The 14095-nt window shown below is 36.0% G+C and overlaps 1 protein-coding gene across 4 annotated transcripts in view; it reads right to left on the bottom strand.

Annotated features, from left to right (window-relative positions):
- Positions 1-14095, bottom strand: part of ATP13A3 (ATPase 13A3) — a 61130-nt gene that overhangs the window by 13351 nt on the left and 33684 nt on the right. For all 4 annotated transcript variants that reach the window (XM_052805148.1, XM_052805147.1, XM_052805150.1 and 1 more), the window contains 17 exons: positions 13587-13718; positions 12381-12560; positions 9990-10147; positions 9139-9327; positions 8144-8205; positions 7409-7559; positions 6826-6942; positions 5767-5784; positions 5522-5675; positions 5315-5435; positions 3980-4104; positions 2865-3043; positions 2266-2388; positions 2103-2182; positions 1387-1429; positions 1181-1290; positions 239-335 (listed from right to left, as the gene is read on the bottom strand). In XM_052805148.1, the coding sequence (XP_052661108.1) occupies positions 239-335; positions 1181-1290; positions 1387-1429; positions 2103-2182; positions 2266-2388; positions 2865-3043; positions 3980-4104; positions 5315-5435; positions 5522-5675; positions 5767-5784; positions 6826-6942; positions 7409-7559; positions 8144-8205; positions 9139-9327; positions 9990-10147; positions 12381-12560; positions 13587-13718 (2039 nt within the window). The remainder of the gene's footprint in view (positions 1-238; positions 336-1180; positions 1291-1386; positions 1430-2102; positions 2183-2265; positions 2389-2864; positions 3044-3979; positions 4105-5314; positions 5436-5521; positions 5676-5766; positions 5785-6825; positions 6943-7408; positions 7560-8143; positions 8206-9138; positions 9328-9989; positions 10148-12380; positions 12561-13586; positions 13719-14095) is intronic.

The following is a 14095-nucleotide window of genomic DNA, read 5'->3' as shown; positions in this document are numbered from 1 at the left end:
CTTTCTATTCACAGGCATTAGTTCTTGCCTTTTTTAAATAGATATTACCATGTTTTTCATACAGTTAATAAAAAAAAAAAGGGCAAAAAATAGTAACAATACTTTTAGTCCAATGATAGTTTTTAGAATGCAGGTGTTGTGTACTCAAAGAGACTTGCAACAACTTATATTAAATATCTACCAATTTTCAAATCTCTGAATTACATTGGCACTGCTTAAGCACTTACAGAATACTTACAGAATATAGCAGAGTAACACTGATGTACTGGATAATGCTGTATAATGCCATGAACTTAAATACACAGAAGGAAGTTATTAAAGCAGCACGGCCTTCCCTGTCAAAACAAATGCAATCATGTAACTAGAAAGCTTTCTGTGCAAGCAGTTAAATTCTGCCTAGCAAAACGTTAGCTGCAATTAAACACATCACCAAACTCTTTGAGGGACATTAGAGTGAAGACAAACTGAGAAAAGGCAGTCAGAATGGTACACTTTCAAGTACAAAGTTGTGAGCATGCCTTCTGAACCGAGCCACCACCTTACTTCTGTGTTCTTTGGACTTCACACAGTTTTCCAACAGAGGTTTTAAAATGAAGGTCTGCTTGCAAAAGCATCTATGAAGCACTAGTTTACTACACAGATTGAATGAACACGCAGTCAGCCACAGAGCTGCTGACTTAGAAATGTTTCTGATTACGCATTACTTCATTAGTTCCACACAGACTTAAGTAGATTCTTCTCTGACTGACCTTTATCCAAAATTATTACCTAACTTCCAATTCTAGAATCAAAAATTGGTCAAACCCTATTTAGAAAATTTATTTTCTACTTTGTATGGTGCTGAGCGGTCATCTGAAGAATTTTACTGCTTGCAATTACATACAGCCTTTATGGAAACTAGCACAGTCACTAAGATATCAAATTAAATACTAATGTGTAGAAGCTCGCTCACGCTCTAAAAAATTAACTTTATGCGGACAAAAGGTTTTTTTAAAAAATACCAAACCATGCTATGGCAAGCTTATGCTCAGAATACCTTCAGTAAAGAAACAGAACTACTAAAAATGTATGGTTTGTCCTTTAATTCAAACTGGCCTCCTACAGCTTCAAACATATACTAATATAGGGTATGCAAAACAAGTTATCTGGACACATTTAAGTTCAAAGTAAGTGGCATTACCTGATCAGCTTTGGCACGCAGGAAATACTAGGTGTCCTGGAAGTGAATGGCGATGCCACAGAAGCCTCAAGTTCAGACAAAGATATACCACCATGTGCCCTCTTTAGTGCCTGCCAGTTAATATTGAAATAGAGAACATTTTAAACTTGCTTTCAGCTGTAAAATTTAACTGAGCAGTTCTGTATGGAAAATAAAAATATACTTACACCACAGTCATTTGCTCCATCTCCACACATGCCCACATAGTAACTATAAAAACCAAACAGATGTCAGCATTCTGGACCATTCCCTAATCATAGTCCATTTAGCTTATTCCATGAAATACTTGTATGTTATTTGAATTATTCAGGGTTTGCATAATAATGAGTGATTGTTAATGCTGAAAGCAATTACTGTTGCCATTATACATGTGAGGAAGTAGACAGAAAAGTAGTATGACTTAGCCAGGTCAATCAAACCAATAATGATTATCAGCCCTCTATCATTCCAAGGTGGCCTAAAGCATTTTTGCTCTAGGCAAAGAGACTTTCGTAGTATTTTGTATAGCTGCAAGGCCTGACACCAACAGACAGTAGTATACTGACCATCTGTGAACAGAAGTCATCCTGTTAACAGTTCTTTAATAAACAGAAGACATTTGATGGATTTGTGGTTGCTTGGCTTAATAAACATTTATAACATGTTCGTCAGTTTAGTTATTGATCATTTATAACTTCATGAAAAGTCTGAAACTTTCACAACTAGCCACCAGATGGTACTACTCTCATTCCTGCTCAGCTAATAGGCTGATTTACCAACTCAAGGAAGTTATATTAGCCCAGCCTTTTTCATTTGGCAAAACAGCTAGCAGCATACATAATTTTTTCCTATCACACCAAACACAGTCAACCCTCCCGCTTTCTATGCTTAAGCAAATACTTACTCTACATTTTGTAAAGCTTCCACCAACTGAGTTTTCTGATCAGGTGCCATGCGAGCAAACACAGTGCCATGTAACACAAGCTGGAAGACAGAAGATTTCTTAATGGTCACAGGGCAAAGTCTGTTCCCCATCAAAAGTGCCCATACTCAAGTAAAATGCTCACCTTGGGTACCAGGTCCTGAAAATGCTCCAAAATCACTGCAAATGACTTTCCATTCATTGCAAAATGGTATTTGGTCATCTGGAGATCCTCAAGGCTTTCATGGACCAATTTAACTGGAATATCCTATCAAAAGGAGTTAATATTCTAGCTGTAGTGTATTTACACAGATAGCTTGTAATTTCAAGCTAATACTCAGAGGGGTATTCCTAGAGATCCCACACTAGAGGAGGTTTCTAAGAATGTTACTTGAAAGAAAACCTCATACAATGAAAACACTTATTTAGTAAAAAGAAAATGTGGTTTAATGTTTCAACTGCAAGCAGCTAGAGCAGTCTTAACAGAATGAAATGTGGGGAAAAAAAAACCAACCTGTCTCCTGCACGACTAATGTCAAATGTCATTATCACAGTTGAAAAACTAGCTCCCCCAGCTGTTTTACTACTCTCTGGTATTTTAAGATCTGGAAGTTAACCAGTACATCAATTTTGATTTGACACTTAACAGCAGATTTGCTATTTAACAGAGTAAGATAAAAAGAAAGAAACTCAACAGTGAAACTAACTGCTTACACTCTAAGGGCATAATAATGCTCACAGTACCTCTGAGTTTATGGCTGGTGATGAACTAGTGCATTTTGCTAAGGTATCTGCATAATGCCAGTTGATCCTGGCAGCCTGCCCATCCTTTGGAGGTAGTGCTTCAGCAATAATGACCTTATCCTGAGGTAGAATCATTCCACAGTCTCTGGCCACAGAGATAGCAGTTAACATGTTATCCCCTGTTAAACAATTGCATTTAAAAAGGTTTCAGTTAGAAAAGAATCAATACCATATACTGATATTCCACATAAGAGAAAAGCTAACAAAGCCAGTTTCAAACTAGGAAGAGGACTGCCTAACATACCAGTGACAACCTTAGGGCAAACCAAGCCTACAGACAAAATTCCAAAAGCCTAGCCCATTAAACTCCTCCCCTGCACTAACATCACTAGAAACTTTGTATGCTTCTTTCAGCCATAAAGATCTCTTATTGACCAAATTTTAGTATACATTGAAAAACAAGCAGAAAACACGCAGCCACTTAAAATACCACTTTTTAAACACAGTCACAGAACATGTGAACATGAGTTGTATTGCTAGCATATCAAAACATTATTCCAACGTTGCAATACCTACAATTTAAAAAGCAAAGACACATATTGCATGGAAAACACTGAGCACAGATACCTGGCCTGCTTATGGGGACAGAAGTCATTCTTACAAAAAAACACCCAATACAAAGTGACTTATCATAATATAATTCAAAATGGTAGGGACCCTTAGGAGGTCATCTAGTCCAACCTCCCGCTCAAAGCAGGGTCAGTCATAAGAGTAGCACAGGACTTTCACCTAGTCTGATTTGGAAGACCTCTAAGGTTTTTCATCCTTCAATTCAGTAGAAAGTAACTTGTGCATGAAGCTAGGAAGAAGCTATGAAGTAGAATTAATCCCTATACTAGTTTATGATCTCTGACTTAGCAAAGCAACCTTCACCCAAAAAGAAACAGATTGGTGTCTGAATAGTCTCACAATAGTTTCTAAACTTCCCTCTTGCTATAAATACAGTGTAATCCCAGCCTATTGACACTAAAATTTGACTTCATACACTATAATTAAAATAAGACCAAAAAAGAGATGGATTTTTGTCTTTTGAGTATGAATGTTTACATGCTAACCTGTAACCATGACGGTGCGAATGTTGGCTTTATGCAAATCTTCAAGTACAGCAGGGGTTTCTTGCTTCAGCTTGTTTTGCATTATAATTAACCCCATAAAATCCATGTTGCTTTCAATAGCATCTCTATAGAAAAGGAGGCAAGGAAGAGAACATTAGAAGAATTACAATTATTAGGTGTAGCTTAAAGAGCCTGGTTTTCTGTTTATCAAAGGGAAATGTTTATTTCTAACCATGAAAAGTTAAGTATTTACTTCATAAAGTGACCTGAGAGATATCATCATTCACAATCATTTATACTTATTTCCCTTGTTTTGTAGTTGAAAGAGTATTGAGAAAACATTGTTTCCTCTCAAGCACAATTTTTAGTTTCTTTCACAAGAACTCTTTCTAAAAGAGATTACATCCTCAAAAAGGTTACTGCTAGGAAAAATGATCTGAAGCTAACTGCATTCACAGCCAAATTTTAAGATTTGTTTAGAATGCATATCTCTAATTTCCAAATTAGCTGAACATTAACATACAAGCTACCAAATTATGTTACCAAGGCTAGTAAGATTAATAGACATTAGCTAATTAAGTAGAGCAACCAATTAACTTTGGTTTACATGAAAGTCAGTGTATTTACAGGTCTTGGGTATTTTACTGCTACATAGATTTTCACACCCCAAATTGGAAAAGCCATTTCTCTGCTTTGTATTGCTTTGCAAAAAGTTTATCTTGTACACAGAGCTGATACAAAAGAACAGAGTCAAAGCTGGCATTTTCATAGTGATGCTACACTTTCAAACACTATGGAAAAGACAGCATTATCCACAAAACTAGGACCAGCTGAAAAATAATTAACAGGAAATACTACTCTTTGAAGGAAGAAACGTTTCTACCTTCCAAGCCTTTCTGACACGCTTTGCAATGAGAAAATGGACATGCTGCCTACAGCAGATGAACAAACTCAATCAAACATGCACAGGAGGGTTTCTACTACATGCTATTATCTTTAATAAACACAGATGACATAAGTACATTCAAGTAACAGAAATCAAATGAGGTTTTCTGCCATGTTAACAAAAATTAAACACCACAAAAAATTAGTATTACAGTTCATTTCAAACTTAAAGATGTTCCTCAGAATTCACATTATTGCAGAAAAACTTCCTTAAGTTTCTATGTATTGTTCAGGGTACAAATAAAGAATGCACAGAACTACATATGTCAAGACAGAAGAAAGCTAAAGATGAGCAGTCATTGATTTAAAAAAGAATAAGCTTTATATAATTAATCCAAAGCATACAGCTTTTAAAGCCTGTTACTTATTAAAAAGTGAAGTCACTCTTACCTATTAATAGTCTGGACTTTGTGCCACGTAAGTTTAGACTCCAGTTTTCTGTGAGCAAGAGCAATAACTCGGAAGCCCTGCTTCGTGTATTCTTCCAGGACACACTCAAAGTCAACAGGAACTTTAAAAAGGTCAAGTTTAGAGTTATTAAAATTATTCGTGCCCCAGCTCAGCTACACAAGAAATAAAAACAGTTTGTTCCTTTACCTGTTTCCTGCTTACACAAGCTGGCAATCACTTCAGGGGCACCTTTCATGTAAGCATCCATTCTCTTCTCCCCTAGAACTCTCGCTATTACACACATACGTTGCAAAACTGAAGAAAATGGAAACTGGCGCACAATTCCAATCTCATAACTGGTCTGTGTCACACAGGAAGGAAGGAAGAAAAGGGTTACATCCACATACATTCTAAGAAAAGAGGTACATGTTTAATCGAAAAAGCATACTTACCGAAAGCTCAAACAACTCCTAAAAAAAAGAAAAAATACATTTACTGTAAATATTAATTTTTAAGTATTTTTTCAGCTAAGAAATATTTCAACATAAATCAGTAAATTAATCTACACAGCACTCTCAATATAAAGTCACATATATTTGCAATGGATTTCATAAAAGCTGAATATTAATATACTACATCTGTTTAAAATCCTTTAAGTGAGACATAACAGAACTTCAGAGCTTGATTTCTTGATTAGAATTTGCAAGACCTTTCACAGTCCAGCCTGTATCTGTTTAGCCTATGTAAATGATTAAAGTACTATCGTATTTCAGAATGAGGCCATGATTATTACATATATCTCCAAAAAATCATGTAATAAGTTTCAAGAATGTTCACGTCAACTACTGCACAGTTTACTGCTGTGCCTGTACAGAGTTCTGAACACAAAAAAAAGACGCTTCTATCTACCACAGAATAAGACTCAGAGAGGAACCAACTTGTTGTACCCTCCCACTACCCTGCTCTGTGATAATCTGGATATACAGTCACATGCTTAAAATTTCCCCCCCTGAAGTATTCAAAAATACTTCAAAATGCAGATAGAAAAAAAAAAAAAAATTAAATCTGCCATGCACATTTTATTTTTAACTTGGCACTTAAAGCATACATCTCGAAGGTATGATGGCAGCAAGAATTCAGTGCCGTGCAGTGACATTAACAAAAAATTGTTTTAACTGAAACTGCAAGGTGAACACACCTAAGCACTTCATTAGCACCATAAGAATTTGGTAATGATACTAATATTAAAATGTGTAAACTCAAAAAGCATTGCAGCACTTTATAACCAGTCTGTAAGGGTAATAATCAGTCTGCTCACCTTGAAAGTGGCATATACTGAACCACTACCTTCAACAACAGTTCAAACATGTCTTCTCTATCTTTGCCATCAAAAACCACACAGTTTTGATCCTGTTTGAATTCTAACAGCCTGAACCATAGTATGCGGTAAAATGTATTTGTTTAACATGAAGGATTACTTTAACTCAAAGAATTGTTTTGAATTTTTATACCATTTCTTGATTTGTTGCTTGCTTGGATTCTGGGAAAAGTTGTTTTGAAGGTCGAACCACTGTCGGCATGATTCGATTATGAAGGGCTGTTTCCTCTTCAGTTGCTTCTTCTAAAATCTGTATTAAAAATAATCAACTAATTTATACATTCATTATCTTTGATATTCTCATAATGTAATTTTCAGGAAAAAAAACAGGCTTGGAAGTCAGCCCAAGGTGCAATGATCTTTCTAAACAAAATTTCCTGTGAGAATTAAGTGTCTTAATTTAGCAGTTAACTTAAGATCCACTCAGTTATTTTACATGTTTATTATATGCATTGAAACTTTGCCACACACAACATCAGAAAGCAGTAAATTATCCCTTCAGATTCTTTCAGTTCCATGAATTGTTGCACAGAACACATTTTAGGAACATTTTCTTATTAAGACTTTCTTTGACACACAGGCATTGTCAAAAGCCCACCGTTTTACAGTTGCAGCTTGAAACAGCATATAATGGTTTATCTTGTATGTAACAGCGTAGGAAATTTCAGATTACTGATCTTAAAAAAGTTGCTTCTCTTGAACAAGCAGACACTTACCCATCCTATTGCTTCAAACATCTTCAAATCAAGCGGATCCCCAGAAAGTACCCCTTCAATTTTTGTAAGGGAATGACAAGTTGCCATGCAAGCAACAAACTCAGACTTCAGCAAGCTCTCACTGCAAGCCCTTTCTTCCGGCAAAAGGAAACTAAAACAATGAAGTAATAATATACTTAGCACTATAATTATTTATTATGAGCCAATTCAAAAGGTTTGTTTAGATTAACAGAAGAAAATTGACTGCACAAGTCTCTTGTATTTTCACACATCACAGAAAACAGATTAAGACTCCGGGCTGAAATCTTCAGAAGCAGTCACAACTTCTGTCTCCTTCAAAAACTGTGTTAATTCACTGTCTACTTTCATTCCTCATACAGAGGCCTCTTATCACTTTGTACTTGACAAAATTAGCTAAGCTAATTCATTTTAGCAGCCCAAGAAGTCATCACTTAGGAGGACAGGATTAAGGAAACATGCTATTCTTTAACTGCATCATTTCTGCAGTATGAACCTAATGAGTCTCAGACTTTAACACATTAAATGCCACCTCAGCCTCATAAGATGGTTATAACTTTCACTACACCTAAACCATATTTTCAGTTGCATTCTTACAGCTCATTACAGAAATGCAGACATATATGAGCTCACATTGAATTTTCTGTTCTCTTCTGCTGAAGCTGTTAAAGCACAACAAAGTATCATATTTGCTATCAGCTCTGAGCTTATCCTTACCGAGCATTTTCCACCCGTTGAATTCCCCAAAGATCCAAACCATCCTCAGTAAGTGTGCCAGTCTGCAAAATAAACCAAGGGGCATGGCAGGAAGAAAAAGCTTTCAGAAAGAAGTTACCCTCAGGTAAAGCAAAAATTAACAGCTAATTAACCAAATTACACTCAAACAATATATTTTATTTTGTTTTCACTTAAAAATCAAGACTTCGGGACAGGAAATACAGTATCTCCCTTGCTTTTTGCTAGTAACTAAGTTCCAACCCTGTAAAATAACTTTAAAAACCATTCAAAGCAATCATGCCCCTCCTTGGAGACAGGGCAAACGAAACAGACCCTTAAAATCCAAAGATGATAGCTCAACATCTCTATACTCAGGGGATGAGGGCAACAGAAAATAGGTACTAAACCCTTAGTGCTACTTTCTTACATAGTTAAAACAGTAACTGGAATATATTTACAAGAGAAATAATAAATTTAGTGTGGGTACTTAAGAATTTAGATAAAAATCTAAGGAGGAAAATAAATTTTATCTAAGAATTAGCTAAAAGCAAAGGATTCTGGCTAGTGGCATTACTGTCTTTCACTCATGTTTCTGTTAAGGAATAATAACAAAATATGCTGGTTTGGCTTTTCATTGAAATAAATTAAAATGAGAAACAAGTCTGACCTCACACTTCAATTTTCCAGAAGTCTGTGTACTAAATAAAACTCTTAATAGACCCCAACTCTCACATTTCTGGGGTGCCAGTAGTAAGTTAGGACTTGGGAGTCTTGAGATAAGAAAGCAGCTCTGGAATATAACAACTTTTTATAGCAGACTAAATTAAGTGACTTAACAGGTGGTAAACACCGAATACCTGGAAGCTAACAGCACAAAAATGATCTAACTTATATGAAAGTGATGAATTTTCCTGTAGTTGCTAGTCTATACAAATTCCCATTTAAAATACAATGCCTCTCCAGGTGGCAACACAAAGTTTCGAAATTCACCTAACCTTATCAAAACACACAAGATTCAGCTGGCCACAAATATTTATCCTTTGTGGGCTGATGCAGAAAATGCCAATTTTTTTCAGCCTTCTTTGTGCATAAACAATGCCAGCAGTCATGGCAGCAGGGAGCGCTGGAGGCACTGTGATAGTGATAATGTCAAGAGACTCTATGATGATGGTATGAGCCGGAACCTGCAATAAAGGTCGGAGTTAAAAAACAAGAACTCACCACTTAAAGATTCACTATCCCACTGAAACATCACATTGCTGTTACCAAAAGCAAAATCCACACATTGTTTTCCCCAGTACAGCATGTTCTGGATTGCCCAGAAACCTAGCACAATCTTCACCCACCATCAGCAACCATGATAATCCACTCCTAAATTATCCACAACCCATAACTTCAAGTTTTCACTTTTTCTCCTGCAAATATATTCCTTTAAAACAGTAACTGAATAATGCAAAATTTTTTGAAAGAAAAAAATTAGTTATCAGGTTATCAGTTATCAATTTCTTGGTAAGGATTTTTTTGCCTGCAGCATGCTTTAGATGTGCTGTGTCCTATTTCTTCCAACTGGATATCAGTCAGACAGTAATCTTACATATAATAAAGTCTACTAATTGGGTCAACAGAAATTGAGGTAAACTCAAATTTCACTGTAATATATTCAAATTCTGCTTCTCTGCTGAATTTTGTTCTCAGTAAGCTTCACTCTCTCGTTCCATTGATACAAACTGAAGCAAAGAAATTTTCACTTAAAATCGAATTGTTTCTCATCATCTGAAGCGTGTTGGAAATCATGATGAACCCTCTTCTAAAATAAGGCAGTTCTGGACCAGAAATTAAAACATACCTCATTTAAGATGCTGTTGACAACTGTGTAAAGAAACCCAATGCCTGCCACCACTACCAGAGACAGGAGAAACAAATAGGCATCTCTGTAGAGTTTAAAATCAGTTGGCTTTGGATATAGTATGGAACGAACAAGCTGTCCTTTAGCAGTACTAAAGCCTAGAAATAAAAAGAAGTTATTAAAAGCACAGACAAGAGCAAAGCTATTCAAATATATTAAAAACCCCAATGAAACTCTTAAGCTACTCATTTCATTAAGATTGTTTCTCAATATACAGTAACAGTTGTTCTGCAATACTGTAATTAAGGTGCTTCAAAAATGTATGTGCACATCATACTAAATGCTTCTCTCCTATGGCAAGGACATGCAGCTGATGCAAATGAACCCCCCTCCTACAGCAGCAGGTTTGACCTGGAAGAGATTGTTGTACTGCATTTTGTCCCCCACGGTGCAGAGCTAGTGGGTATATTTATTAGTTGTCTAATTAAGCCAGTCCTTGCAAAAAGAAAATGAAGTTATTCATAGAGTCCAACCTTAAGTACTTAAAAGGCAAATCTCTGTAAGCCCCCTTGACAGCCAGAAAGAAAGATTCAGAAAAAACTGTGGTGCACAGAGTCTTTTGGATAAACCCACCTCTTGATCACATTTTGACATACACACTAATATATCCATGAACTGAGTTTCAGGAACAAATAAAAAGAATACATTTAGTTGATTGGTATTTTATGTATATTTCAGCTGTATAATCAAACATTTCATGTTAAAGGCTTAACTCTGAAGAGTACTGAGTACAGTCCCAGAAGATCAATCTTATAACCTGATTTAGGACAAGATTAAGACTACATGTCTTTGCACACAACCATATGGAGTTCTGCTCTCCTAGAATTCTTTTAAGGACTAAATTTTATAGTGTCTTCAATTTTGTGGCATCCCCCTCCCTCACAGAAAGGGATTTTTACTTGTATCTCACTAGTTAAGAATTACTTTCATTCTTACTATCGGACATCTTAGGAGTGAGAAGCTACAAGCGCTGCAACATCTGTCCAATGCTGTGGAGTGGGAAATTCCCTACTTGCCTAAAAGCCATCCCTGTAAACCAGACAGGAGAACAGAGAGAATTTTACATCCCTTTGCTCCTCTCTCTATATATAGTCATAGCAGGAAAAGTGTACTTGTCCATATGTAAAATCTGAACAAGGTCCACAGAGCTAAATTCATCCTGTTTACAACATAGGATAACCTGTCATGGGCAAAGAGAAGATTTAAAAAATGGCTTCACATGTCGGGGCAGTAAGGCTCAGTGTGTTGGAAGCAACTACAATTCTCCTTGTAAGAGTTCCAGACCATGGTTTCAGGCTTTAAAAAAAAAAAAACCAACATTATCCTTCCCACAGAATAGAAGAAGTAAGTCTTCAGCAGTTCATTTCTGTTGCTGTTTTGGACCACCTATCTGTATATACACATCAGGCTAGGCACATAAAATTTCTTATTTAAGAAACAAAAGAAGTTGAGATGGATATTATTAAAGGGAAAATGTGTTCCAGGGAAAGGAAATATTTTTCTTTGAAAAACAGACTAATAAAAGCCTCCAGAAAGACATTAATGAACTTAATAAAAAAATCAGAGCATTTACAGCTAAAACAGACTAACAGAAGGTGAAGAGAAGACACCAGAGAAAGAACAGGCTAATTAGGTTGAAGTTACTTGTTGGAAAACTTGCTTTAAATAGTATTCTAGTCAATGTAGTCAAATTTATTCTATCCAATACCATTGTAGCTTGGATTATAGCTTACATTCATTTATTTTGTGGTGGTTTTCTTCAGATCATCTTTGTAAAGCAGAATCCCACAACTATGTTAGTCTGTGCAATAGTTTTTAATAGAACATCTGTGTTATCTAAAACCAAACCTTTAACATATTAGTATGAATAAACACTTCTGTAGAAAGGGCTAGGTCGAACACATTTTTTTAAGCAAATGTTATGTGCTTTGACAAAACTATGGGCAAAGAAAAATATCTGACATTGCCAATGACTCCACTAAAATAAGCTGTTCCCTGCTACCCAACCAATCCAATGGTATGACAAACTTTTTCAAAGAGGCATATGTAGTTGAACCAACACACCATAAAAGAAATCTTAAGTACCTGAAAATGCTTTCAGGTAAGTTTTAAATTGATGCTAAAGACTGATTCACTTTCTTGCTTGCCAACTGATACTTTCCAGGCCATTACCTAGCTCTATTATTGTTGTATGACATTTATCAAATTATTTCGGGTATACACGTTTATCCAAGCTTAGGACCATTCAATACAATACTCCAAAGTATCAGCTGACATACACCTACAAAAGCAAGTAGTATGTTAACAAGTGATAAACTCAACAATCGATACCTGTTCTCAGTACTAGAGCTTTGACCAATTCTCCAGTATAAAAACGGGTTTGAATGACATTGGTTCCACAGAACAAAGTATGCCGTTTATGCACTTCTGGACTGTATATTTCATCTCCCATTGCTTTCGGATATTCTGAAGGATTTGGTAGATTAATCTTTGTGACAGGAACACTTTCACCTTAAATGGAAAGAGAGTCTCTAAGCAAGATCAAATAAGAATAGACATTTTTTCCTTCACGACTTCCAAGTAGAACAATATAATCTCACTTCATTAGCACAGAAGCAGACTTATAGAAGAAGTCATCTTCCTTTCAGCACGTTATTAGGTAGTCTCTCACCTGTCAGCCTCAGCTCATCAGATTCCTTATCCAAATCCTATTTAACTCTATTCGTTATTCACCAATACAGCTTTTGTGCCTCTTACTTCAAATCAGACAGGTGTAAAATACAGTTCATTGAAAGAAAACAGGACAAGCTTCCTTCTCCTGATCCAAGGCATCACCCCATCTTTACTCAGAAAAACTAGGAGCTGAAGAAATTTATTCTCAGCTCCTTTAGTGACCAAGTACACTCAAGCTAGGATTGCAATCAATTTTTATCAGTTGCTAGCAGCAGCAAGGGGCTCAAGTATATTCAAAGAATTGAACATGATAAAACACACAATCTCTGAACTACAATATTCTAAATGCTGCCAGTTTGGACAGATTATGCTAGGAATAACAAAAAATCCATCCTACTCACTGAAGCTGTCCTTCAAATACATCAGGTCCCTGGTTTCAGAGTATGCAGGCACAACTGGAGATAATTTCTGTTTTTAAATACAGCAGAACATTCTACTTACTACCTTCATTCTTGGAAGCAGCTAAAAAGTTTGGGCAAAAATTTTCTGAAGAAACACACTGCAGAACTCAATCTGCACTGAGAACACAAAGTCAAGAGGCAGGAAGACAAACTATCAAGAAGAAAGCTTTTCAACAAAAAACCATCACTCATTTTTGGAGTTGCCAAGCAGTACCAGGTAGCTGTTGCAGATAACCAGAACACAAGTACCTAAGTACTTAGGAGCATATATAATTGCAAGAACATACACATTTCAAGCAAAATAAACATATCCACTTCTGCTAGAACATACTGCAAGTTAAGCATGCACACAGGTATAACCTAATAGGTTTAGTCACACAAAATGGTATCAAGTTTACTTTACCTGTTAACATACTTTCATTTACAATGCAAGTACCACTGAGAAGTACTGCATCACAGGGCATAATTGTCCCATTAGATGGAATCAACATGATATCTCCAGGCACAAGGTCGGTGGAAAGGATTTCTTCTATTTCTGAGTATTAAAACACAAATAAGTTTACCTGAAAACAGCCACCATCTACAAAACCTGATAAAGATCCTCACGGCCAAGGTCCAGATGGTGACAATTAAGCTTATACTCTATTTTATTAATGGCATTATGAAAAGTTTTTGAAAAGATACAGAAAAAGCCATTGATAAACCCAATTCCATCACAGATTATACTCTAGAACACATGGATATAGTTCATCATAACAAATGAAAGGAATCAAGCTTGTACAAAAGCTATTAACTACAGTATAACTTCAGTATAAAGACACAAGTCCAACACAAATGCATGTCTTGCAAAACCTAACCAACTTCAGCTACTGTGGTATCCAAATGAGCAAAAATCCAGAAATCAATTTGCAG

Source organism: Harpia harpyja, chromosome 12 (genome assembly GCF_026419915.1).
Source record: "Harpia harpyja isolate bHarHar1 chromosome 12, bHarHar1 primary haplotype, whole genome shotgun sequence".
NCBI lineage: Eukaryota > Metazoa > Chordata > Aves > Accipitriformes > Accipitridae > Harpia > Harpia harpyja.
Note: the sequence above shows the minus strand (reverse complement) of the source record. Positions and strands in the feature narration are given on the sequence as shown.